We start from the raw sequence: 27,466 nt of genomic DNA, 5'->3' as shown, positions 1-27,466 counted from the left end.
GTAGAAGCAATAAGGCACAAGACCCCCTCCTCTGGACCAGGAGCGAGTACCTGGACCTGGGCAGTTTAGGAATGTCAGAAATACCCAGAAGACAGACCATCTTTGGGACAAGAGACAATGAGAAGTCAGGTGGGAGGAACAGAAAACAAGAGCCAGGGGCCAGGGCAGGTCAGTCCTAAAGAAACAGATGGACCAAACTGGGGACAAAGGCGGCACAGGAGCCACAGAGCCATTTGGATTTTTTTTTATTCTCTTTTTAAATACTGTACAGTGAAAAATAAATACGCCTTCTCATCCACCAGACAAGGTTGGTCCCCTCCCCCTGGGGACCTTGTCACCCCCCTTCATACACACCCCTGGTTCTACTCCAAAACCTTCCCCGTGCCTCCCACCCACTTATCTCTTACTATCCCCGTCTTCCACAGTGATGAGGCCCCAGAAATGGGGGGTACAGGATGGGAGGAGGGATAGCAGGGGAGGCCCCCTGAACGGTCAAATCTGGGTGGGTCAAGGAGCACCCCCCACCAACAGGTGGAGAATGGGGGTGTTCAGAGAGATTGGGGCATTAGAGGATAAAGGCACATCCAGTCTGATGGGGGAGAGAGGCTCCCCTTACCCTGGGGGTAGGGTGGACAAGAGGGAGGGGGTACGACCCTGTTACACACCCCTCCACTAGCTCCTGGAGGTTGGGGGGTACCCAAGCTGCTGTGCCACCCCCCTCCCCCCTAGATAAGAGCAGCTCCAGCGCAGGTCAGTTGGGCCTGTGAGGGCCATGGTGTTGGGCAGCAAGCGAGATGGAGAAGGGAGGGATGCAGGCTGGAGGTTTTATGAAACCCCATTCACCATACTACCCAACTCCAAGGGGGCAGAGAGCTCCCCATTCTCCGAGGGGCCCTTAGGAAGCTTGCTGACAGAGTCACCCTGAGAGGCAAGTGGGAAAGAAAACAGAAAATCAAGCATACGGTGAGCAGAAACTCAGATGGGTGACATTTCCTACCATCCAAGCACTCCTGGCATCTGGTGATCCAGAGGTTGGTTCCTTGATCCCATGATCCAGTCTCTCTTACTTGGGATCCAGAAAATGTGAACTACGCATTCCTCTCTATCCCATTCAAAGTTGACACTATTCTAAACTCCATCAGACACAACTGCCTCTGCAATTCAGTAGCAGATTTCTTTTTTCTTTTGAGACGGAGTTTTGCTCTTGTTGCCCAGGCTGGAGTGCAGTGGTGCGATCTCAGCTCACAGCAACCACTGCCTCCCCAGTTCAAGCCATTTTCCTGCCTCATCCTCCCGAGTAGCTGGGATTACAGGCATGCACCACCACACCCAGCTAATTTAGTATTTTTTACTAGAGACGGGGTTTCTCCATGTTGGTCAGGCTGTTCTCGAACTCCCACCCTCAGGTGATCCACCCGCCTCAGCCTCCCAAAGTGCTGGGATTACAGGCGCGAGCCACTGCCCCCAGCCTCGGTAAGAGATTTCTTTGTGAAATTTTGTGTGCCCCCTGCCCCATAATAATAACAGAAAAGGATAGGGTAAACCACATCTTGCCTGCCTACCTTCTGTCCTGAAAGAGAGTCCTCTGAGGGTTTAGTGCGTTCCAGGGGTGGCCGCTGGCGGCTCTGAGACTCCGCTCGTGAGATATAGTCAGCCACAGTCACTGGGGAAGGCAGGACATTAAGACTTTGAGATGGTTTGCAATGAAAACCATGAAAATTACAAAAGAAAAAAAAAAAAGACTTTCGGATGGAATTCTGGTAGCCAGCCCAAGATACCCACTGAACCTGAACCCCTGATTTTCACAGGGTAGGAAGTATCCCATTCTCTCAGCTCTGAGGAAGGATTTTAGTGTCCAAAGTTGGCTGACCTGGTTGGCGGTCTCCACTGATAGAACCATCAGTCCGATTACCACGGTTACGGCGGCGGCGGCTGCGATTACGACGTTGGGGTCTTGATTCATCTTCTGTAGGGTAGGGAAAAACCAGAGTCACACATCCAAGTTCCCACCCTCTATTCTTACCCATCTCTAATTTTCCAGACCCCAGGCACACCCTCACCCAGGCCATTCTCTGTCATGTTGGGCCCATCTGATTCCAGGCCTCCATCTATGATGGTCCTGTCTTCATCAGTGCGGCGGCGGCGGGAGCGGCGGCGCCTGGCACTTGCTGGGGGCGGTTCCCCAGGCTCTGAATCAACCGGGGGCTCTGGTTCAGATGTATCCAATAGGCTGTAGGGATTACTGTCTGGATCCTTCAGCACTGGTCAGAGAATGAAGAAGAGGAGCTGGCAGTCAGGTAACCATCACCTTTCCTTTTGGCCCATATTCATGAACACAGCTGTCTGGTACCTGAGCTAATAGATGAAGAATTATATCTTGAAGTGGGCCGGGGGGCAGGTGGGGGTCCCCTTCCCCGTCCCCCAATTGGCCGCCTCCGGCTTTCTTCCCCTCGGGTTGGAGGATCCCTGTCGCCAGGACCAGCTCGGTTGGGCTCCTCTCTCTTCTCTGACTCAGTCTCAGAAGCTGTAGACACATCTGAGCTGGGGCCTGAAGAACACAGTGGGGTTTATTCAGGGCCGTTCATCCCACTCCAAGATCCATCACATTCCCCAAGCTGGAAGAGTTCTCCCTCTTACAAGTCCCCCAGCCAATCACCTCTTCATCATCACCATTTACAGATTTCCCCAAACTTCCATCCAGATCTCTGCCCCTACCCACAAGCCCCGCCACTCCTTGTCTCCTATTCCCATAGCTGTCTCACCATAGGCAGGACCGCCTGTCCTCCGGCCACGGCCACGGCCCCCATAGCTGCCCCCGTAGGTTCGAGTCGCATGGAGGGAGGAGGAGGAGCTCTCATCAGTGCTATATCCAGCCTTGTCACTGCCACCGCTGCCCCGCCCACTCCCAGGAGGGCGAAAGCCCAGCCCAATCTGCCGAAGCTGCTCATCAATTTGCAGCCTTTCCAAGCGAAGCTGCTCTACCTCCTGGTTGGGTAGAAGATGTGGGAAGGAGAAATAAAATCAGTGCCTTTCTTCATGCTTCTCCACCCTGACTGTCCCCCTCTATATCTAATCTCTCAGGAATGTAAGGAGAAGGAAGATAACTGGCTAAACAAGGACGCCCAAATTTCCACAAATGTTTTCTGTTCTACACAGAGAAACTGGGCACCAAAATTCCTGAGTTTATCCCCTCAGCAGTCTGAGTCCCCTTTCTACCCCCAGCGCTTTCCTCTCCTGGCCTGGGTACCTGCAGGTAGGAGAGGTGATACTCCAGCAGAGCTTGGGCATTGCTGATGTTCTCTCGGGTGCCAACAAAGATGAAGGGAACCATTCCCTGGAGAGCAGAAGGCAGAAACGATGGATCAGAAAGGAAAATGAAATGGCAGGACTGACCCCGCCCAGTCTCCAAGGGGAGCCTGCCAAGTGGGATCATTCTGGGCTCTAAATCTACTAGGGTTAAACAAGTTTCCATATTCCACCCTCTCAAATAACAATCCCAGCCCTCAGAGGACAATCCCATTTACCTCTGGAAACCAATTTCTAGGCCCAGTTGTCCCGTACCCGTACCTCCTCCCTAGGGTTCTTCTTGTCATTATCACCTTCCACTCGAACCCTCACCACACCAGATTTATCCACAATCTCCTGGATCACTTTCCCGTTCTTTCCAATCACTTTGCCTGGAATAGGTAAAGGAGGAATTAAACCTTTTGTTTTATTTTTTTGAGGAAATAAGAATAAAACTGATAAAACGTCTTCCAGCCTCATTTTCTTTCTCTATATGGGTTCCATTTATTTCATTCTCCTGCTTCTAGGTTTCTGATGTGCTTTTACAGGACAAAATATTACAATCCCTAGAAATTTATTCTTTCATTTTTATCACTCCCATTACAGACTGTTTTCTCCATCCTTGTGAAATTGGGAGTCCATAGGGAGGTGCCAATCCCTGGATACAAGCTCAGAATCACTGTACAGAATCTTGATTCTGACCTCTAACTGTATATACACACCACCAACTCACCAACCAGGTTCCTGGGCACTTGCACTGAGTCCTCAGAAAACTCAAGGTAGCTTCGGGCCTGTCGGCAAGCCTCAGGAGTCTAAAGGAAGAAAAGTGGGGAGTTGTTACTGCATCAGAAGACCAGCTGAGAGCAGTGGCTCATTCCTGTAATCCCAGCACTTTGGGAGGCTGAGGCAGGCGGATGAGTTGAGGTCAGGAGTTCAAGACCAGCCTGGGTGATACGGTGAAACGCCATCTCTACTAAAAATACAAAAATCGGCCAAGCATGGTGGCTCACATCCGTAATCCCAGCTACTCGGGAGGCTGAGGCAGGAGAATTTCTTGAACACAGGAGACAGAGGTTGCAGTAAACTGAGATTGTGGGCTGGGTGTGGTGGCTCACTCCTGTAATCCCAGCACTTTCGGAGGCCAAGGCGGGTGGATCACCTGAGGTCAGGAGTTCAAGACCAGCCTGGCTAACATGGTGAAACCCCATCTCTACTAAAAATACAAAACATGAGTCACCATGGCCTGGCTAGTTTTTTGTATTTTTAGTAGAGACAGGGTTTCACCATGTTGGCCACGCGGATCTTGAACTCCTGACCTTGTGATCCACCTGCCTCAGCCTCCCAAAGTGCTGGGATTACAGGTGTGAACCACCACACCCGGCTATTTTTCGTATTTTCCATAGAGATGGAGTTTCTCCATGTTGGTCAGGCTGGCCCTGAACTCCCAACCTCAGACAATCTGCCCGCCTCGGCCTCCCAAAGTGCTAGGATTACAGGTATGAACCAATGTGCCCGGTCTATTTTTTTTTTTCTATTTTTTGGTCTCACTCTATTGACTTTGTTGCCCAGGTTGGTTCAGTGGCACCATCACAGTGCACTGCAGCCTCAACTTCACAGGCTCAAGTTATTCCCCTGCCTTGGCCTCCCAAGTAGCCAAGTAGCTCAGGCCACAAGTGCATGCCACCATGCTCAGTTAATGTTTTTTGTTTTTTTGTGGTTTCTGGGGGGAGGGTAAAGACAGGGTCTCTCTCTGTTGCCCAGGTTGGTCTCAAACTCCTAGGCTGAAGTGATTCTCCCTTCCATCTTTCCACTTCAGCCTTCCGAGTAGCTGAGAGTATAGGTATGCACCACCACTTCCAGGTAATTTAAAAATTTTTATAGAGATCGGGTCTCACTATATTGCACAGGCTGGTCTCAAACTCCTAGGCTCAAGTGATCCTCCTACTTTGACCTCCCAAGGTGCTGAGATTACAGGTGTGAGCCACTGTGCCCAGCCTGAGGCTTGCTTTCTACTTTGGCCTCTCTTCCTTCTATTCCCTAAGAGACACAGAATAAAGAGATCCTTTGCTGACCTCCCCATAGATGCGGAAAGTGCAAGTCTCTTCACCCAACTCAATGGCCGTCACTCCAGGTACTTTTCGGGCCTGCTGGATGTTGGCACCATGAGTCCCAATTGCCAGTCCCATCAGGTCCTCTCGAACTGTGAACTCCTCCTGGAAGGCTGCTGCCAACTGCTTGCTTGTCTGAAAGGAAAAGTCACTGTAGGAATCATGGTGGTAGAATCTCAGAACACAGTCCCAGGCACATGACCCTTTGCATAACTTAAATAAGGAAAAATGTATGATATTAATAGAAAGCCAAAACCACTCTAGAGTCTGCTGACCACCAGGACCTATGTGGAAAGGACAGGAACTTTTTTTTTTTTTTTTTGAGATGGAGTCTCGCTCTGTCGCCCAGGCTGGATGGAGTACAGTCGTTCGATCTCATGGATGACCTCAGGTGATCCACCCACCTCAGCCTCCCAAAGTGCTGGGATTACAAGTGTGAGCCACCACGCCCTACCAAGGTCAGGAACTTTTAATTCCACTCCGATCTTCCAAATACCAATGGTTTGTAGGGGGAGGGAAGGTAATGAGGGCAGAGTTTGGACTGGGACCCACCAAAGTTCTAGATTTGGCCCTAACAAATATCTGCGTATGTGATCTTAAACAAAACACACTCTGCCTCTGGTGTCATCTGCTAAGTGATTATATTCAATTTATCTTATTCTCAAAACTAGCAAGAGGATTAGAGATGGCTGTTGTGAATACTTCTCACAAGGTACATGCAAATGTAAGGAACTCTTACCTTAACCAAACGAGTATCAACTCATCCCTAAATAAAACCTAACAACTTAAGTAAAAAGCAAGAGGTTAAGAAAAACAGAAAACATGCCTATAGAACACCATACTTTCACTTCATTTCTCAATCAGTCCTTAGAGGAACCCCTGGGTTCAGGGGCAGGAAGACAGGAAAGGTTTTAGAAGACTGAATCCCGTGTTGTAAGCACTAAATAGAAAAAATATTTGGGCTGGGTACAGTGGCTCACACCTGTAATCCCAGCACTTTGGGAGGCTGAGGTGGGTGGATCACCTGAGGTTGGGAGTTCAAGACCAGTCTGACCAACATGGAAAAACCCCGTCTCTACTAAAAATACAAAATTAGCCAGGTGTGGTGGCACATGCCTGTAATCCAAGTTACTCGGGAGGCTGAGGCAAGAGAATCACTTGAACCTGGGAGGCAGAGGTTGTGGTGAGCCAAGATCGCACGACTGCACTCTAGCCTGTGCAACAAGAGCAAAACTCCATCTTAAAAAAAAAAAAAAAAAAAAAGAGGCCGGTGTAGTGGCTCATGCCTGTAATCCCAGCACTTTGGGAGGCCAAGGCAGGTGGATCACCTAAGGTCAGGAGTTTGAGACCAACCTGACCAACATGGAGAAACCCCGTCTCTACTAAAAATACAAACTAGTCGGGCATGGTGGTACATGCCTGGAATCCCAGCTACTTGGGAGGCTGAGGAAAGAGAATCACTTGAACCCGGGAGGCAGATGTTGCGGTGAGCCAAGACTGCATCATTGCTCTCTAGCCTGAGAAACAAGAGCAAAACTCCATCTTAAAAAAAAAACCTGAAAGGAGACATTCCTAGATTGCAATACACTACTTCTACTTCCAAGTTGGATAGGACTGAATTATAGCAAGGATTTACACCAGGCAAGAAGAAAAAGTTGGAAAAAGAAACTAAGTTGAGGCCGGGCACAGTGGCTTATGCCTGTAATCCCAGCACTTTGGGAGGCCAAGGCAGGTGGATCACGAGGTCAAGAGATTGAGACCATCCTGGCCAATATGGTGAAACTCTGTCTCTACTAAAGAATACAAAAAAAATTAGCTGGGTGTGGTGGCGTGCGCCTGTAGTCCCAGCTATTCGGGAGGCTGAGGCAGGAGAATTGCTTGTACCTGGGAGGCGGAAGTTGCAGTGAGCCTAGGTCACACCACTGCGCTCCAGCATGGCACCTGGCTACAGAGTGAGACTCTGTCTCCAAAAAAAAAATAATAATAAAATGAAAGAAACTAAGTTGAGTTGCTGCCTTAGGAAGGAAGGGGAAGAGATCTACAATGATTTATAAGCATCTTCTAGATAAGCTCACAGAGCAGCTGGGTTTTTTTTTTTTTTTTTGAGATGGGGTGTGTCACCCAGGCTGGAGTTCACTGGCACAATCTCCCCTCACTGCAATTTCTGCCTCCCAGGTTCAAGTGATTCTCCTGCCTCAGTCTCCCAAGTAGCAGGAATTACAGGCAAGTGACACCATTCCTGGCTAACTTTTATATTTTTAGTACAGACAAGGTTTCACCATGTTGGCCACACTGGTCTAACTCCTGACCTCAACCGATCTGCCCACCTTGGCCTCCCAATGTGCTGAGATTACAGGCTCGCGTGAGCCACACGCCCAGCCACAAGATCTCAAAAAACAAGGACATGGGACCAGCACCGTGGCTCACGCTTGTAATCTCAGCACTTTGGGAGGCCAAGGTAAGCAGATCACTTGAGGTCAAAAGTTTGAGACCAGCATGGCCAACGTGGTGAAACTCTGACTCTACTAAAATTACAAATATTAGCTGGGCATGGTGGCATATGCGTGTTATCCCAGCTACTTGGGAGGCTGAGGGAGGAGAACTGCTTGAGCCCGGGAGATGGAGAATGCAGTTAGCCAAGATCACACCACTGCACTCCAGACTAGGCAACAAAGCGAGACTCCGTCGCAAAAAAAAAAAAAAAATCAGCTGAGCCTGGGGATGAGTGCCTGTAATCCCACTACTCAGGAGGCTGAGTTAGGAGAATCGCTTGAACCTGAGAGATGAAGGTTGCAGTGAGCCAAGATCATGCCATTGCACTCCAGCCTGGGCAACAAGAGCAAAACTCTGGGAAAAAAACAACAAATACATGTCCCTGTTCCTTTTTTTTTTTTTATTTGTAGATACAGGGTTTTACCAAGTTGGCCTGGATTGTCTTGATCTCCTGACCTCGTGATCTGCCCACCTTGGCCTCCCAAAGTGCTGGGATTACAGGCGTGAGCCACTGTGCCCGGCCTCACATGTCCCTGTTCTTAAATCTTTGCAGCTAGGTGTAGTGTGGGTCATGCCTGTAATCCTAGCACTTTGGGAGGCTGAGGTAGGAGGACTGCTTGAGACCAAGGGTTCAAGACCATGCAGGCCAACACAGCAAAACTCTATCTCTATTTTTTAAGTTAATATAAAATTAAACAAGCAAAAAAGACTGCACCTATGGCTATGTTTAGTTTATTTGGTACACTTTACCAGACAGATCAATAGAGCCAAGTCCTAGGACAGCTAAATATTCTACCTTTTGTCAATCAGAAAACCTGCACATTGGAAACTGAAGCAGACAAAAGTTTGTATCAGGCCGGGTGCGGTGGCTCACGCCTGTAATCCCAGTACTTTCGGAGGCTGAAGCAGGTGGATCACCCGCGGTTAGGAGTTCAAAACCAGCCTGGGCAACATGGTGAAACCCCATCTCTACTAAAAAGTAAAAATTAGCCAGACATGGTGGCATGAGCCTGTAATCCCAGCTACTTGGGAGGCTGAGGCAAAAGAATTACAGGGAGGTTGCAGTGAGCCAAGATTGTGCCATTGCACTCCAGCCTGGGTGACACAGAGGAAAACTCTGTCTCAAAAAAAAAAAAATGAGCCGGGTGTGGTGGCTCGCACCTGTAATCCCACCTACCCAAAGGCTGAGGTGGGAGGATCACTTATCACTTGAGCCTGGGAGGTGGAGATTGCAGATTGCTCCACTACACTCCAGCCTGGACAACAGAGCGAGACTCCTCAAAACAAAAAATAAAGTTCGCATCATCTGAGGGTAATGGAAGTTTTTACCCACTAGTAGCCAAAGATTATCATGACCCAGAATTTGCAAAAGCACAGAGAAAAGCCTCCCAACAAGATCAATTCACTTGATAAATGGAAATGGATATTCAAACACACACACCCTATTCACTTAGAATAGTGTAACACCAAGGAAAAAGGGAATCTGATAGTTATAGGATGTCAGAATTCAAAAAGATCTCATAGAAATACTCTAGTCAGGCCAGGCATGGTGGCTCACGCCTATAATTCCAGGACTCTGGGAGGTTGAGGCGGGCAAATCACCTGAAGTCCAGAGTTCAAGACCAGCCTGACCAACATGGTGAAACCCCGTCTCTACTAAAAATATAAAAATTAGCTGGGTATAGTGGCGCATGCCTGTAATCCCAGTTACTCTTGAGGCTAAGGCAGAAGAATTGCTTGAACCTGGGAGGTAGAGGCTGCAGTAAGCCAAGACAGTACCATTGCACTCCAGCCTGGGCGACAAGAGATGCTATCTCACAAAATAAAAAATAAAAAAAGTAAAAATTCTTTTTTTTTGAGACAGAGTTTTTATCTTGTTACCCAGGCTGGAATGAGATGGCGCAATCTCAGCTCACTACAACCTTCACTTCCTGGGTTCAAGCAACTCTCCTGCCTCAACCTCACGAGCAGCTGGAATTATAGGTGCCTGCCACTACACCCCATTAATTAATTTTTTTTTTTTTTTTGAGACGGAGTTTTGCTCTTGTTACCCAGGCTGGAGTGCAATGGCATGATCTCGGCTCACCACAACCTCTGCCTCCTGGGTTCAGGAAATTCTCCTGCCTTAGTCTCCTGAGTAGCTGGGATTACAGGCACACGCCACCATGCCCAGCTAATTTTTTGTATTTTTAGTAGAGACGGGGTTTCACCGTGTTGACCAGGATGGTCTCAATCTCTTGACCTCGTGATCCACCCACCTCGGCCTCCCAAAGTGCTGGGATTACAGGCATGAGCCACCGCGCCCGGCCCCCATTAATTAATTTTTACCTTTTTAGTAAAGATGGGGTTTCACCACGTTGGTCAGGCTGGTCTTGAACTCCCAACCTCAGGTGATTCACCCACCTCAGCCTCCCAAAGCACTGAAGTGCTCGGATTACAGGTGTGAGCCACTGCCCCCGCCCAAAAAAGAAATATTTAGGCTGGGTGTGGTGGCTCACGCCTGTAATTCTAGCAGTTTGGGAGGTACAGGCTGGTGAATCTCTTGAGCTTAGAAGTTCAAGACCAGCCTGGGCAATATGGCAAAACCACATATCTATTAAAAATACAAAATATTGGCCAGGTGCGGTGGCTCACGCATGTAATCCTAGCACTCTGGGAGGTGGTGGATCACCTGAGGTCAGGAGTACGAGACCAGCCTAGCCAACATAGTGAAACCCCGTCTCTACTAAAAATACAAAAACTAGATGGGCATGGTTGCAGGTGCCTGTAATCCCAGCTACTCGGGAGGTTGAGGCAGGAGAATTGCTTGAACTCAGGAGGCAGAGGTTGCAGTGAGCCAAGATCATGCCACTGCATTCAGCCTGGGCAACACAGCAAGGCTGGGCATGGAGGCTTATGCCTGTAATCTCAGTACTTTGGGAGGCCAAGGTGGGCAGATCACTTGAGGTCGGGACCTTGAGACCAGCCTGGCAAACATGGTGAAACCCCATCTCTACTAAAAATACAAAAATTGCCAGGCACGGTGGCTCAAGCCTGTAATCCCAGCACTTTGGGAGGCCAAGATGGGCAGATCACAAGGTCAGGAGATCAAGACCAACCTGGCTAACAGGGTGAAACTCTGTCTTTAAAATAAAAAATAATTATAATAAAAATTAAAAAAATATATATATATATATATAAATTAGCTGGGTGTGGTGCTTGACACCTGTAATCTCAGCTACTTGGGAGGCTGAGGCAGGAGAATCACTAGAATCGGGGAGGTGGAGGTTGCAGTGAGCCAAGATTGCGCCACTGCACTCCAGCCTGGGCAACAGAGCGAGACTCCCTCTAAAAAAAAAAAAAAATTAACTGGGCGTGGTAGCGAACTCGTGTAATCCCAACTACTATGGAGGGTGAGGTGAGAGAATCACCTGCACCTAGGAAGTCAAGGCTGCAATGAGCCATGTTACTCCAGCCTGGGTAATGGGAGTGAGACCCCGTCTCAAAGGGGAAAAAAAAAAATGAGGCTGGGAGCAGTTGTTCACACCTATAATGCCAGCACTTTGGGAGGCCAAGGTGGGCAGATCACCTGAGGTGAGGAGTTTGAGACCAGCTTGGCCAATGTGGCAAAACCCTGTCCCCACTAAAAAAACACAAAAATTAGCAGGGCGTGGTGGTACACGCCTGTAACCCCAGCTACTCGGGAGTCTGAGGCAGGAGAACGGCTTGAACCCAGGAGGCGGAGGTTGCAGTGAGCCGAGATCGCACCATTGCATTCCAGCCTGGGCAACAAGAGAGAAACTCCATCTTAAAAAAAGAAAATGAAAAAAAGAAATGTTCTAGCTTATCTATTAAGTTGTGAGAATGAATCAATAGAAAAAAAAACTTAGTATAAAATTTTAAAAAAGAAACAATCTAGCCTACTGACCTCACTGTCACAGATGAAGATAAATCTCAGTGTAATGAAATATATTTGCCAAAAGACAATTATTTGACAAGACTTAGCATTCCAAGTCCAGTGGTTTCCCATTGTCCAAATGGTTCTTTTTTTTAATGTCCTTCTCATATTCAAAATACATTTATATTTTTTCTTTTTTTTTTTTTAAACCAAATGGTTCTCAAACATATCCTGCAGAGCAGTTTGGTTTCCAGAGGTGATTTAGGAGTGTTGGTAGACGTAAGAGTCATGCCCCCTTTCCACTTTTAGAGCTGCTCTGATTGATTTTATGCACTGTGCTTCCAAGTAACATTTCACTTCATCAAAGAGGGTACCATCGGCCAGGTGTGGTGCTAATGCCTGTAATCCTAGCACTTTGGGAGGACAAGGTGGGTGAATCACATGAGGCCAGGAGTTTGAGACCAGCATGGGTAACACGGAGAAACCCCATCTCCTCTAAAAACATAAAACTTAGCTGGGTATGGTGATGCACGCCTGTAATCCCAGCTACTCAGAAGGCTGAGGCATGAGAACAGTTTAAACCCAGAAGGCGGAGGTTGCAGTGAGCCAAGATTGCACTCCAGCCTAGGCAACAGAGCAAGACTCTGTCTTAAAAAAAATAATAAATTTGGCTAAAAGAAATTTGAAAATAATTTCACTATAACATGACAGAGCTCTGCCATCTGGAGGAGTCTGAGATAAATAGCTGACCCAGGTTTAATTGCCCAGTAAAAACCTCTTTGTTCTGTAAACACAAGAGCATGGGTGGAAGACAGGGTAGGAAGGGAGGAAGACAATACCCTTCAGCAGGAGGAAAAGGAGCTAACGGTTACCTCTAGGTGCTTGGTAGCTTCTTCGTTGCGGGACATTAGTAGTAGTTTGGTGCGCAGGCTTCGGAAATGCATATCACCCAGCAGAGATGCCCGCTTCACAGGGGCTTCTGTGGTTGACTGGGAGGAAACCAATGGGAAAGTCACTAAAACTGGCTTGGAATAAATACTGAGGGAGAGCCAGGGACCAGGAATCAGTCCTAAGTCCCTGGAAAAGGGTTAAGAAATGAAGCTAGGAGGCCAGGCGCAGTGGCTCAAGCCTGTAATTCCAGCACTTTGGAGAGAAAAGGCAGGTGGATCACAAGGTCAGGAGTTCGAGACCAGCCTGACGAACATGGTGAAACCCCAACTCTACTAAAAATACAAAAATTAGCGAGGTCTGGTGCCGTGGGCCTGTAATCCCAGCTACTTAGGAGGCTGAGGCAGGAGAATTGCTTGAACCCAGCAGGCAGAGGTTGCGGTGAGCCGAGAGTATGCCATTGCACTCCAGCCTGGACAACAGAGCAAGACTCCATCCCAAAACAAAACAAAAAAGAAATGAAGTTAGGAAGGGGGAGTCCCACAAAGGCTCATTATCAGGGTACCAAAGGAAAGTGGCTTTAGAGAGAAAACAAAGAGCAGGCCAGGTGCAGTGGCTTACGCTTATAATCCAAGCACTTTGGGAGGCAGAAGCAGGCAGATTACCTGAGGTCAGGAGCTCAAAACCAGCCTGATCAACATGGAGAAACCCCATCTCTACTAAAAATACAAAATTAGCCAGGCATGGTGGCAAATGCCTGTAATCCCAGCTACTTGGGAGGCTGAGACAGGAGAATTGCTTGAACCTGGGAGGCAGAAGTCACGGTGAGCTGAGATCGCACCACTGCACTCCAGCCTGGACAACAACAGTGAAATGTCGTCTCAAAAAATATATAAATAAATAAGTAAAATAAAGATAAAAATAGAAAGCAAGGAGCAAGTTTAAGGTGAGAGCTATATACTCTTTGAAAGTCCAAAATCAAGAGAGGGTCCCCAACCAGATGGCAACATGATCATCATGTTTTAAAAAAAGTTCATATATGAGGAAAACTAAAGAAAGGTAAGGCTACCTGGGCCTGTAGGAGTCAGGAAAAATAAAGTCCTCTCTGACAAATAAATGTAAGCACATTAAGCCCTTCCCTTTCTGCAAAGGGGTTAAAAGGGAGAAAAAATGTTCAAAGGGCTTGTGTGAAATTCAGGCAAAATAGGCTGGGTGAGGTGGCTCACACCTGTAATCCCAACACTTTGGGAGGCTGAGGCGGGTAGATCATGAGGTCAGGAGTTCAAGAACAGCCTGGCCAAGATGATGAAACCCCATCTCTACTAAAAACACAAAAATTATCTGGGCACAGTGGCAGGAGGCTGTAATCCCAGCTACTTGGGAGACTCGGGCAGGAGAATCACTTGAACCAGGGCAGCAGAGGTTGCAGTGAACAGAGATGGAGCCACTGCATTCCAGCCTGGGTGACAAAGTGAGATTTTGTCTCAGAAAAAAAAAAAAAGAGAAGAAATTCAGGCAGAATAAACTCACCAGAATGAAGAGCTCACTATTTGTGATGTTGAGAAAGATGCAGTTGGCTCCCAGGGCTTTCTTGAACTCTTTATGGACGTTTTCATTGGAGCAGCTGCAGAGAAAAAAAGTACTCAGAGGGCAGAATGCAGAAGAGTGAAGAATTCGGGGGAGGCTGGGCATGGTGGCTTGAGCCTATAATCCTAGCACTTTGGGAGGCTAGGGCAAGATGATCACTTAAGGCCACGAGTTTAAGACTAGCATGGGCAACATAGTGAGACCCTGTCTCTATTTAAAAAAAAAAAAAAATTCAGAGGAGAAAGAGCAGGGCTCAGAAAATAAGAAGAGGGACCACAGTTAAAGAACAAGGATGGAAAAATAAAGGAACTGAGTGTCTTCTTAGCAAGAAGGGCTCTAGAGGGCCAGGGGAACAACAGAGAAAACTGCAAAGTGGGAGTGAGGCCTGGGATAAATCAAGCCAGAGATTAGGACTGTCAAGAGGGCCCTCGTTCCCACCACCCTTAACACTCACGCCTCTCTCAGATCCTCGGGCACAGCCATGGTAACCTTGAAGAAGCTGCCTTTGGTTGCAAGGGGATTGGGATTAACTGGCCGAAGTCGCTCCAGGGTAACAATTTCATTGTAGGTGGCATCACAGGCAGCATATTCAATGACATAGAACTGGCATATGGTAAAAAAGGAGAAGTTGTGGATGACCTGAGCAACTTTCTATGAATAAAATACTTGTTTCAGTAGTTCTCCAAAGGCATTCCCAGTCACTCACATCTCCTTTCATCATCCGCACCCGGGCCAGCCACCAGCCACAAGGTTCCTGTTCATTGGCTCGGGAATAAACCTAAAGAAAAATAGAGAATCAAAGAGATATTGAAGACCATCCAAAAGCATCAAGAAAAGAGATAAGAAGGCCGGGCGCAGTGGCTCATGCCTGTAATCTCAGCACTTTGGGAGGCCGAGGCCAAAGGATTGCTTATGCCCAGGAGTTCAAGACCAGCCCGGGCAACATAAAGAATAGAACAAGCATTAAGATATTTGAGGCTGCTGGGCACAGTGGCTCACACTTATAATCCCAGCACTTTGGGAGGCTGAGGTGGGAGAATCTCTTAAGCACAGTAGTTCAAGAACAGTCTAGACAACATAGTGAGACCCCATCTCTACCAAAAAAAAAAAAAAAGGCTGAGCACGGTGGCTCATGCCTGTAATCCCAGCACTTTGGGAGGTGGAGGCAGGCGGATCACCTGAGGTCATGAGTTCAAGATCAGCCTGGCCAACACAGTAAAAGCCCACCTTTACTAAAAATACAAATAGCCAGGTATGGTGGCACATGCCTGTACTCCCAGCTACTCAGGTGGCTGAGGCAGGAGAATCCCTTGAACCTAGGATGCAGAGTTGCAGTGAGCCGAGATCACACCACTGTACTCCAACCTGAGTGATAGCGCAAGACTCTGTCTCAAAAAGAAAAAAAAAGAGGCAGTTGTTGTGGTGCATGCCTGTAGTCCTAACTAAGCAAGAGGCTGAGGTGGGAGGATCACTTGAGCCTGGGAGGTCGAAATTGCACTGAGCTGTAATTGCACCACTGCACTCTGGCATAGGCAACAGAATGAAAACTTGGCCAGAGGGCCGGGTGCGGTGTCTCATGCCTATAATCCCAGCACTTTGGGAGGCCAAAGCGGGCAGATCAGCTGAGGTTGGGAGTTGGAGAACAGTCTGACCAACATAGTAAAACCCCATCTCTACTGAAAATGCAAAAATTAGCCAGGCGTGGTGGCAGGCGAGTGTAATCTCAGCTACTCAGGAGGCTGAGGCAGGAGAATTGCTTGAACCCGGGAGGTGGAGATGGCAGTGAGCTGAAATCGTGCCACTGCACTCTGGCCTAGGCGACAGAGCCAGGCTCTGCCTCAAAAAAAAGAAAAAAAAGAAAAAGAAAACTTGGCTGGTCGTGGTGGCTCACGTCTGTAATCCCAGCACTTTGGGAGGCTGAGGTGGGCAAATCACCTGAGGTTGAGAGTTCAAGACCAACCTGACCAACATGGAGAAACTCCATCTCTACCAAAAATACAAAATTAGCCGGTGGTGGTGGTGGTGGCGCATGCCTCTAATCCCAGCTACTTCAGAGGCTGAGACAGGGGAATCGCTTGAACCTCAGCACTTTGGGAGGCTGAGGTGGGAGGATCTCTTAAGCACAAGAGGCAGAGGTTGTGGTGAATTGAGATGGTGCCACTACACTCCAGCCTGAGTAATAAGAGCAAAACTCTGTCTCAAAAAAAAAAAAAAACACAAGAAAATACTCGGGATGCATCTTAAACCAAGGATATAGGAAACCAGAGGAAGGAACTAATTAAAAATCAAAGGATAGTAGGGCATGGTGGCTCATGTCTGTAATCCCAGCACTTTGGGAAGCCAAGGCAGGCAGATTACCTGAGTTCAAGAATTCAAGACCAGCCTGGCCAACGTAGTAAAACCCCATTTCTACAGAAGTTAGCTAAGAATGATGGCAGGTGCCTGTAATCCCAGCTACATGGGAGGCTGAGGTGGAAGAATTGCTTGAACCTGGGAGGCGGAGGTTGCAGTGAGCCGAGATCGTGCCACTGCACTCCAGCCTTGGCAACAGCTAGACTCTGTCTCAAAACAACAAAACAAAAAAAACTCAGAGGGCACTGGATTTTAGATGCTGTTACCACAAATGGAAGGTAAATCCCCTGAAACGGGATCTCCCTGAAAGTTTGGCTGATCACGACAGTGATGAAAGGGGAACTGTTGCATTTTACATTTCCATAGGCTACATAGCTGGACATGGCTTAGTTGGGGAGAAAGGAACATGAATCAACCAGAGAAAAAAGTCTAGGATCCTGGGGAAAAGTGGCATTTAGAAAGGGTTGTACTCCACAGCCCTTACCTCCACTTCATCCCCTTCTGTGATTTCCTTATTATAGTCAGCTGGAGGTGGTAGCCGGACATCTCCAAAAGGAATTTGTCTCTCACTTTGCCAGCTGTAAGAGAAACAATAATATAAAAAAGCTACTCAGACTGCTATGGTTGCCCATTTCTTTACAAAGGGGTTATTGCCTCAGCTGGGCAATTTCCACCTTTCTGGATAATTAGAGGCTAAATCCCAGGCCCTGCTCCATAGTGGTGTCTTCCATCTCTTTCTAGACTGTAAATACTGAGTCAAACGCCCCCACCTCACCAAATTCTCAGCCCTTTCCTCTCCTGGGATCCATATAAGTTTCCCACCCAAACCCTCAGCTCTCCCCACCTATTACATGCCTCATAGGACTCAGCCGCCCCCTCTTCTCCACTCTCCTTCTAGGACCTAGTATGCTGGATTCTCTATTCCCAAGGTCTTACTTGTTTTCAAAGAAGATGGTGACAGAGTCTTCATGGACATCCTTCACAAAGCCCTAGAATGGATTTTAGAAAAAAGTAAAAAATATAAAATAACCTTTTACCTCCACCTTAGCCATCAAGGGAATAGAGACACTGCAAACCCTTAAACCTTAGTTTTAGATAAGGACACAAGTGGTGTAATGAGAGAGCCTGAAAGGCTGCATTGGGGAAAGAATATGGGCAGTCACATAGAGAAAGGAAATTATATTGTCATGGAGAGATGTATGTACCACCTGCATCAGAACAGCCTGGAAATCAGTGATCCACTCAGGCTCCCACAGGGGCCTCCCTATCTGTCTGCCTCCTGTTGTGCTAAGCAGTCTGCCAGAGTTCAATTAAAATACCAACAACATTCGGCAAGGCTAAGAATATCCCATGAGACAGTGTGAGGCTGTCCTGGAACACCTAGAGGACATGAGGATCTGTCAAGAAAGAGAAGGGCCTACCTCCCCAATACAGCAAGAGATCTGAGCAGAGTCGCTGCCCTGATGCCTGGGTCCTACGACAATAGTCAGAACACTAGAGAAGTTCAAACTTTCGAACACAATTACAGAAGAAAATTAGGACTTAAATCTGATTTTTTTAATACTAGAATTGAATCTAGAGTGATACTGAGAATTTAAAAACGATAATAAAATTTATGGAAGACCCCAATCTTGAGATAATGATGAGAGAGAGGAACAGGGATGATTGAACAGCTGATCCATCTACTGTTGTCTATGTCCTAAGAAGGCCAAACCCATGCGGTCAACCCTACGTTACCAGTTTTTCTAACTTCTCCCTATTTTTCACATAGAATTAGGGATTTCCAATTTTGAAAAAATAAAAAGTTATGAATGTATTCTTTTATCAACTGTGCTTTTGATTTCATATCTAAGAAATCTTTGCCCAGGCCCCAGTAATCTTTGGGAGGCTGAGGCAGGCAGATCACCTGAGGTAAGGAGTTCAAAACCAGCCTGGCCAGTGTGGTGAAACCCCGTCTCTACTAAACACAAAAATTAGCTGTGTGGTGGTGCATGCCAGTAATCCTAGCAACTTGGGAGGCTGAGGCAGGAGAATCGCTTGAACCCGGGAGGTAGAGGTTGCAGTGAGCTGAGATCGTGCCACTGCAATCTGGGCTGGGCAACAAGAGCAGAACTCAAAAGAAAAGAAAAAAAAGAAAAGAAAAGGAAAGGAAATCTTTGTCTAATCCAAAGCCACAAACGTTTTCTCTTGTCTTCTTCTTATACTTTTAGTTTTTTGTTTTATATTTACATTTACATTTACATCTATGATCCATTTTGAATTAAATTTTATATATAAGGTGAGGTATTGATCAATGTTCTTTCTTAAATTTTTTATTTTTATTACCATTATTTTTTTGAGACAAAGTTTAACTCTTGTTGCCCAGGCTGGAGTGTAATGGCACGACCTCCGCTCACTGCAACCTCTGCCTCCCGGGTTCAAGCGATTCTCCTGCCTCAGCCTCCTGAGTAGCTGGTATTACAGGCACGCACCACCATGCCTGGCTAATTTTGTATTTTTAGTAGAGATGGGGTTTCTCCATGTTGGTCAGGCTGGTCTTGAACTCCCAACCTCAGGTGATCTGCCTGCCTCAACCTTCCCAAGTGTTGAGATTATAGGCATGAAACACCACGCTTGGCCTCTTTTTAAAATTTTTTACATATTTTTAAATTAAAAAAAATTTTTTTTTTGAGACAGTCTCACACTGTTGCCCAGGCTGTAGTGAAGTAGCAGGATCTTGGCTCAGTGCAATCTCCGCCTCCTAGGTTCAAGCAATTCTCCTGCCTCACCTTCCCAAGTAGCTGGGACTACAGCTGTGCACCACCATACTCAGCTAATTTTTTTTGTATTTTTAGTAGAGATAGGGTTTCGCCATGTTGGCCAGGATGGTCTCGATTTCCTGATGTCTTTTTTTTTTTTTTAATCTTTTTTATTTTTTATTTTTTTTTTGCCCAGGCTGTAGTGCAGTGGCACAATCTTGGCTCACTGCAATCTCTGCCTCCTGGGTTCAAGCAATTCTCCTGCCTCGGCCTCCCGAGTGGCTGGGACTATAGGTATGCACCACCATGCCCAGCTAATTTTTTTGTATTTTTAGTAGAGATGGGGGATTTCACCGTATTGGCCAAGACGGTCTTAATCTCCTGACCTTGTGATGCACCCGCCTTGGCCTCCCAAAGTGCTGGGATTACAAGCATGAGCCACTGAGCCCAGCGATCTCCTGACCTCATGATCTGCCCGCCTCAGTCTCCCAACATGTTGGGATTACAGGCTTGAGCCACCTCACCTGGCCTAAACATTTTTTGAAACAGAGACAGGGTTCTGCTATGTTGCCCAGGGTTGGTCTTGAACTCTTGGACTCAAGCAATCTACCCACCTTAGCCTCCAAGAATGCTGGAACTACAGGCATGAGCCACCGTGCCCAGACCAATGTTTTTTACCTATAGATATCCAGTTGTTCCAGCACCCTTTGTTGAAAAGACTATCCTTTTTGGCTGGGTGCGTAGTTCACGCCTATAAGCCCAACACTGGGAGGCCAAGGCAAGCCGATCAGCTGAAGCCAGGAGTTTGAGATCAGTCTGGCCAACATGGCAAAAACCCACAGCTACTTAAAAAAAAGAGAGAAAAAAATTGGCCAGGCATGGTGGCATATGCCTCAGCTATTTGGGGTGGCTGAGGCACAAGAATTACTTGAAGCCAGGAGGCAGAAGCTACAGTCAGTCAAGATCATGCCACCGCACTCCAGCCTAGACAACAGGGCAAAACTCTGTCTCAAAACAAAAAAAAAAAGAGAAAAGAAAAGACTATCTTTTCTTAGCTGAATTGAACTGCCTTTTCATTTCTAGCGAAAATCAGGAAGGGTTGATTTAATGTATAATGACAGAAAGATTAGTGGTTGATGGAGGACTTTGGGAAGTGACAGAAATGTTCATTACTTTGATTGTAGTGATGGTTTCAGTTAAATATATATCAAAACTTAACAAATGGCACACTTTAAGTATGTCTACTTTGCTGTATATCAATTTCACCTCAATAAAGATGTTTTTTAAAAAATTAGTGAGCCCTAGACAACACAGGGAGACCTCATCTCTGCAAAAAATTTAAAAATTAGCAGGGTGTGATGGCTTGTGCCTATAGTCCCAGCTATTTAGGAGGCTGACATAAGAGGATCACTTGAGCCTAGGAGGTTGAGGCTATAGTGAGTTGTGATCACACCACTGCATTCCACACAGCTCAGGCAACAGAGCAAGACCCTAACTCAAACAAAAAAACAAAAATAAAAAAATTAGAGGTTTCAAAAGACTAATACACAAGAATTATTCATGAGCTTTGCTGCTAGGGACAAAGGCTGAGTTTAGGAGAAAAAACACCAAAAATGCCTTGGCAAATGCATAGCTCCCACCTCACAGAGTTAATCAATCATAAACACTTACCAGATTGCTATTTCCTCACAATGGGAAAATCTAAGCCTGCATTTCGTTCTTCATACAAGCCACCTTTCTCTTCTTTAGGGATATGTCTTGCTACAGAGGCCCAGCTCTTAGAGCCTTACTACTGCCCAAAGCCTTAATTAGTACTGGTACTTCCTGGCCTCTTTTTTACCTATGCTTTCTCTTTCTCTGACATTCTCTTCTCCAGAAATGTTTTTTTTTTCCTATTCTTCATTCGGATTTTTCCTTTCTAAAAATGAACATGAGTTATGAACATATTCATTCAGATATAATACCCACTCCTACTGTCCTCCTTTCAAGTCTTCTGAGGCACTTTTACTTCTACTTGCCAGGGTCCCTCTTCCCTTTTGGGTTCTTCCCTTAGCTCCTGCTCAAGTGTCCTCCCTCCTCCCACAACCACTAATGTTATCCCTTCCCTCTTCTTTTCCCCTTTATAAGGGTCGTCTGGATTTCTAGAACTATTCCGACCAGCCTCTTCAGCTGACTTTATCCAATTCTACCCAAAATGTCTATCTCCAAGTCTTAGAAGTAGTTTACCAAGGCAGGAGTTAAGCTGACAAAAGGCAGTGGAAAAGAGATAAGAGACGAGAATCACTAACCTACTGCTTTAGTAAAGAGATTCCTACTCCTAGATACATTCACAAAGGCTATGCCTGTGGCTGTAATCCAATTCTCCTGGACCATGAGGGGATGGCCCCAGAGTGAATAGCAATATTACCCTAGTTTTTCCAGCTACCATGACTTCCAAGGCAGAAATGCAAAGCTCAGAATGGAGTAGTCTCTCACATCACTCTAGCAGTTCAACCAAATGCCACTCAACCCTTATGCTTCCAGGGTCTTTTTCTTTCAACTAGTCTCCAAAACTAGCTCTGTCCCCAAGTTCACATTCCAATCCTGTCTCTGCTCCTAAATTCCACCCATTCATCCCATACTATTTTTTTCTCCAAGGGTATCAGTGGTGGAAAGTGAGCCCCAAGTTCTGCACAGTCTATGCTCACTGTGAAAATAAGCAGAAGGCAAGAACAGGTAGGTAGAACATGTTAGAAAGCCACCTAGATCCAGAGGATGACTTGATTCAGTGGTCACAGTATAACCTGGCTTTGGCTTCTGGAGCCTGGCACCAAGTCAGCAGAGGAAGAGAGAGCCCCAGGTTCCTAGGTACTTTGGTTTCCTCAAATTAAAAGATGTAAAATTAGTCCCCATCTTTACCTGTCTTCTAGTTCTGGGCTCCCAAAGCAAAGGAGGGGGTTCTAGGAGAAGAGTAGGAACAGTCTGAGTAAAAACCAAGTACTGAAGCTGAGGATGCCATGTTGATTAAGAAAGGAATGGGAAAAAAAATACAAAAGAAAAAAAAAAAAAAAAAAAAAAGAAAAGAATGGGAATTAGGATATCCAATGGAGGTTTGGAGTAGGATGATTGCAACCTGGAAAATGAATACTTCATTTGGGAGAGTACAACATAAAGAATAAATACATTAGATCATTTTGTATATCATAAGCATGATAACTGAGGTTTCAAGCTCATGCGTGAGGTATGCCTCCCTCAAACCTTGTTATGGATGCCAGTCTGACATGAAAAAAACAACAAAAAAGAGTAAGTTCTGAAAAACTCAATGTTGAGATAGCCACAAAATAACTTAAGATCCCAGATCTAACACTTTATCCTTTAAGAAAACTGACCGCAGGGCATGGTGGCTCAACGCCTGTAATCCCAGCACTTTGGGAGGCCAAGGTGGGCTGATCACTTGAGGTCAGGAGTCAGAAACCAGCCTGGCCAACATGGCGAAACCCCGTCTCTCCTGAAAATACAAAAATTAGCCAGGCATGGTGTTGCACGCCTGTAATCCCAGCTACTTGGGAGGCTGAGGCACAAAAATAGCTTGAACCCAGGAGGCGGAGCCTGGAGTGAGACGACATCACACCACTGTACTCCAGACTGGATGACAGAAGGAGTCCCTGTCTAAAAAAAAAAAAAAAGAAAGAAAGAAAGAGGAAAAAAAGAAAACTGACAACAGGGCCCAATTCTGAGAGAGGAGAAAAGTACCTTCCCAGAAGCAGTATAAACACTCCCTGACCCATACCAAAGTTTGCTGAGTCATGAATATTAAATCAGTAGCAAGGTCAGAATGGATAATATCTATAGGGTACTGAGAGTTGAAGATTAGCCTGAATTTAGGGATTTGTTTGTTTCTAACTCAGGAATGGGGCAAAAACTGCTAACCTGCCCAGATCCACATTACCACATTACCCCACTTTCAGCTCAACCCTAAACTCTACTCTCTGAATCAGAGTATCCTGGTCCCCATCTACTCAAGTCTATCATTGCCACAGTGCACAGGAGAAAGGGAAAAGATTCAGAGAGACTTTCTGTTGGATACTCATATGTGAAACAGAAAACGTGTCCCTTCCCAGCCATCTCATACGGTTCATTTGAACTGGATACCAATCTTTCCCAGCTGTGCAGAGCTCCCAAGATTCCTAGAAAAAGCAAACATCATATCTTGATCTTGGACTCAATTTTTAAGAATCACTTTTCTTGGAACCCAGAATTAGGGGGTGATAAGGATTCAGATGAAGGGAAAGATAACGAGGGAAGCAGGGAGGGCCACTTGAGGAAGCCTATTTCAACAAAGGTAATGCAATTTGGGAAAAAGGATGAGAGACAAATGTGCTCTATCAAAAGCAGAAAGGAATTAGAGACTTTTGCCAAAGAAAACAGAAATGCTATGGAGTCAGACTAGAAGAAAAAGTCCCAAGAGTTAGGCAAGTATGCAGAAAATGACAAAAGAGATCAGCTGGGAGCCTCCTTCAGCTTAGACAGGGAATAAGGTGATTCCTGGGGATTACACAGGAATACAGAAATATTAGGAGAAAAAGCCAGAAAGTTGAATTGAGAAGGTAAGTTAGACATGGGTACCCACAGTCACCACACATAAGAAAATCTGAGGAGGGAAGTAAGGCAAAAACAGATAAGCATGCAGAGTGAGTAAAAAATGACTACAATGAACTCAGCAATTCAAGTAGAGGCAGAAACCACCCAAGGGAAATTACAAGACCCTCTGCAGTTATAGAAAAGTATGACTTAGGGAAGGAATCAGAGAAAGACATTTCCAAGGGCATGAGAAATTAGAGAGGACAACTGTGGGGGAAAAGGGCCTGAGAGGAACTGAAGGAAAGGGGGAAGAGGGATCCACTCTTAACAAGTGATGCCATGGCAAGGTATCTCTTCTCCAGCTCCCCAGGGTGAAATCAAAGAATGAGACAGAAATCAGGAAAGTCTCTGGGACAATTCCAGGCATCAAATCCAAAAGAGGTTCAGAATAGCAACAGTCACACAAAGAAAAACTCTTGGGAGGCAAGAAAGGGCTCTCTCTGGCTTAATCTAAATGGGAAAAAATGTCCTAGAAAATGGATTCCGAGCAGATAAAGAAGGTGGTATTATAAGGAGTTCTAAGGAACCAAATCCTGGGCAAAGGGAGAGGTGAAATAAGAAAGGGTCTTTGAAAGATGATCCCTTCTTCCAAAAAAGGCTGTCAGATTCCCGAACTAGAATAGTTGGCCAAAAGACTTTGAGAAGTGGAAATATTAAGAAAAACAGAAGGGAACCTCATGAACTTCCTTTTAGAGATTATGAATCTGAAGCTTACATGCCTCAAGATAAAGAAACTATATGAATGACCTGAAGGCATCTGAGGTCTAAGTGAGACCTCAAATCCATCCCTGGGTAGAATGGTAGACCAGTGGGCCTTGAGATCAAGGTGGGGTGGGGTGAGAGACTTGCGAAAAGATGCCACCTTATGGCTGGCTGGGAGGCAACTTAACTGATCCAACCCAGGATTCCTGAGGTCAAAGATGCCAAACGTCGTAAATGGATTTTGACCATTTCTCCTTGGCTTAGGAACCGGAATAAGACGAAAGTGGGTGAGTGTTCCAGAGCCAGTAGGCAGATGCCTCTTTGAGGAAGATGAAAGGATCTGATATGGGACAGAGAGCCTTCCCAAGGGGATCATGTGGAAGAAGAAAGACAATTCTCCATGTGCTTGGACCATGGGGAAGATGTGATTAAGGTCTAAGGTATGTCTTCCAACAGACAACGGGAACGGTCCATTAGCAGCTGGGTAAAAGGGTCTATACTGGGGGCGGGGAGCGCCAAGCCAGGGACAATAATGGCCTGAAGTTCATTCTCCCTGAGATGGGGGTAGAAGCAGGTGCATTTGAGGGGTCAAAAATAAAAGGAAGAGGGTTCACTCCAAGCGGTATCCCAGGGAGGGCTGCGGGTGGGAGCGAGGGTCTAAGATTCTAAGGGTCAGGACTCAGCTCCGAAAGCTCGATCCCGCCCCACGCGTCCCTGCCTCCGGCCGGGGTAGGAGGCTAATAACCGGTGTCCCTAGTCGGCGCGCCGCCTCACCTTGTAGAAGGCCCCGTTGGAGCCGCGCACCTCGACGGGCAGTCCCGGCTCCACATCCCCCCCAGAGGCGAGGCCGCCCATGGCGCCGCCACCGCCTCCGACTCCCCCGGCGGCGGCTGCAGCAGTAGTCTGAGTGCGGGCCGGGCCAGGCCCCCGGCGTCTCCCCGGAGGAGGAGCTGGAGGGGGAGCCGCGGGGGGCGGGAGCCGGGCCGGCCCCACGGCGGCCCTGCCACAGCCAACGAGCAGGGGGCCGGGGCCGGGCCGCTCCCCGTCCGCCGCCGCCGCCTTGGTCTCCGCCACCGTGAGGGAAACGGCCGCCGCCGCCGCCGCCTTCGTCACCTCAGCTTCCGCCCGCCGCCGCCCCCGCTGCTGCCTCAGTCCCGGGACCCGCTGCTGCCGCTGCCGCTCCACAGCCTCCACCTCCCCCTGCCACCGCCGCCTACTGCGCAGGCGCACCGGGCACCCGCCCGCTGCGCGCGGGGCCCCGAGGGCCACGGCGCAGGCGTCAAGGTTAGAGCCCCAGCTAGCGCTCGCCAGCGCATCGAGACTTCCACATTCCCTTTCACTCTCTCACGCCCCCTCCTGGTCGCTTCCTGGCGCTTGCGCAGAACAAGATTAGCCTTCTTTCTTCACCGCCCCACCACTCCACCGCCCGGTCTCTTCCTTTCCCCGCCCCACAACACTGAGAATCAACCAATCAAGGGGAGGGAGGGGCCGGGCTCGCTCAGTCCGATTGGGCGTCGGCCACATAGTCACACAGCGGTCAGGCCACACCCACTCCGCCGCCGCCAGCCACCACAGGCTCGGAAGAGTTAGGGATGGGCATGCGCCTGAACGACTGCTTGGTCACTTTCCCCACCTTTGTCTATCTTGGTGCGCACGCTCCGAAAAAAAAAAAAAAAAAGGAGTCGCCGCAAGAAAAAAGGTTCCCGGCGCACGCGCTGAGTTTTACGGTCTGCGCGTATGCATCGACGATCTTTTAAGAATCTGTAACTCTGTGCTATAGTAGATTTAAGAGTCACGGCTCTTTCTTGAAGAAATTGTGATACAATGAAAGTTTTGGCCGGGCGTGGTGACTCACGCCTGTAATCCCAGCACTTTGGGAGGCCGAGGCGGCGGATCACCTGAGGTCAGGAATTCGAGACCAGCCTGGCCAAGATGGTGAAACCCCGCGTCTACTAAAAATACAAAAATTAGCCGGGCGTGGTGGTGCGCGCCTGTAATCCAACTTTTGCGGGAGGCTGAGGCAGGAGAATCGCTTAAATCTGGGAGGCGGAGGTTGCAGTCAGCCAAGATCGCGCCATCGCACTCCAGCCTGGGCAACAGAGCGAAACTCCGTCTCAAAATAAAAAAGAAAAAGAAAAAAAAGAAAGAAAGTTTTAAGAATAGTTTCGGCCAGTCGCGGTGGCTCACGCCTGTAATCCCAACACTTTAGAAGGCTCAGGCAGGCGGATCACTTGAGCCCAGGAGTTTGAGACCAGCCTGGCCAACAGGGCGAAACCTAATTTCTACTAAAAATACAAAAATTAGAGGGGCATGGTGGCCATCCCAGCTGCTTGGGAGGCTGAAGCAGGAGAATCGCTTGAACCTGGGAGGCAGAGGTTGCAGTAAGCAGATATCATACCACTGCACTCCAGCCTGAGCAATGAGTGAGATTTCATCTTAAAAAATAAATAATAGAGCCGGGCGCAGTGGCTCACACCTGTAATCCTAGCACTTTGGGAGGCCGAGGTGGGTGGATCACCTGAGGTCAGGAGTTCAAGACCAGCCTGGCCATCATGGTGAAACCCCATCTTTAAAATAAATAAATAAATAATAATAGTAATACTGCTGAGGAAATTCAAAATAGGAAAAATTGTCACGGAATAAGGGTAATAGCGGGAAAACTCGTGTGTGTGTGTGTGTGTGTGTGTGTGTGTGACAGAGACAGAGTTTTGCTCTTGTTTCCCAGGCTGCGCTATCTCAGCTCATGGCAACTTCTGCCTCCCAGGTTCAAGCGATTCTCCTGCCTCAGCCTCCGGAGTAGCTGGGATTACAGGCAC

General features: G+C 47.4%; 1 protein-coding gene and 1 pseudogene across 1 annotated transcript; one reads left to right on the top strand and one right to left on the bottom strand.

The window, feature by feature from the left end:
- Positions 1 to 228: 228 nt before the first annotated feature.
- FXR2 (FMR1 autosomal homolog 2) lies at positions 229 to 25,870 on the bottom strand. Its single transcript, XM_012457495.2, has 17 exons — positions 25,425 to 25,870; positions 17,527 to 17,579; positions 17,075 to 17,168; positions 14,945 to 15,016; positions 14,693 to 14,841; positions 14,182 to 14,275; positions 12,636 to 12,752; positions 5,358 to 5,528; positions 4,019 to 4,097; positions 3,568 to 3,677; positions 3,248 to 3,334; positions 2,763 to 2,985; positions 2,351 to 2,548; positions 2,061 to 2,261; positions 1,871 to 1,966; positions 1,563 to 1,663; positions 229 to 921 (listed from the first exon to the last, which is right to left on the bottom strand). Exons 1-17 carry the CDS (start codon positions 25,503 to 25,505, stop codon positions 826 to 828), a joined length of 2,022 nt encoding a protein of 673 aa, XP_012312918.1. The 5' UTR covers positions 25,506 to 25,870; the 3' UTR covers positions 229 to 825.
- LOC135275794 (small nucleolar RNA U13) lies at positions 22,496 to 22,589 on the top strand (annotated as a pseudogene).
- Positions 25,871 to 27,466: the final 1,596 nt, after the last annotated feature.

This window comes from Aotus nancymaae, unplaced genomic scaffold (genome assembly GCF_030222135.1).
Source record: "Aotus nancymaae isolate 86718 unplaced genomic scaffold, 86718_ANA_hifiasm-v0.15.2.pri h1tg000018l, whole genome shotgun sequence".
NCBI classification, from domain to species: domain Eukaryota; kingdom Metazoa; phylum Chordata; class Mammalia; order Primates; family Aotidae; genus Aotus; species Aotus nancymaae.
This window is presented reverse-complemented; position numbering and strand designations above follow the sequence as displayed.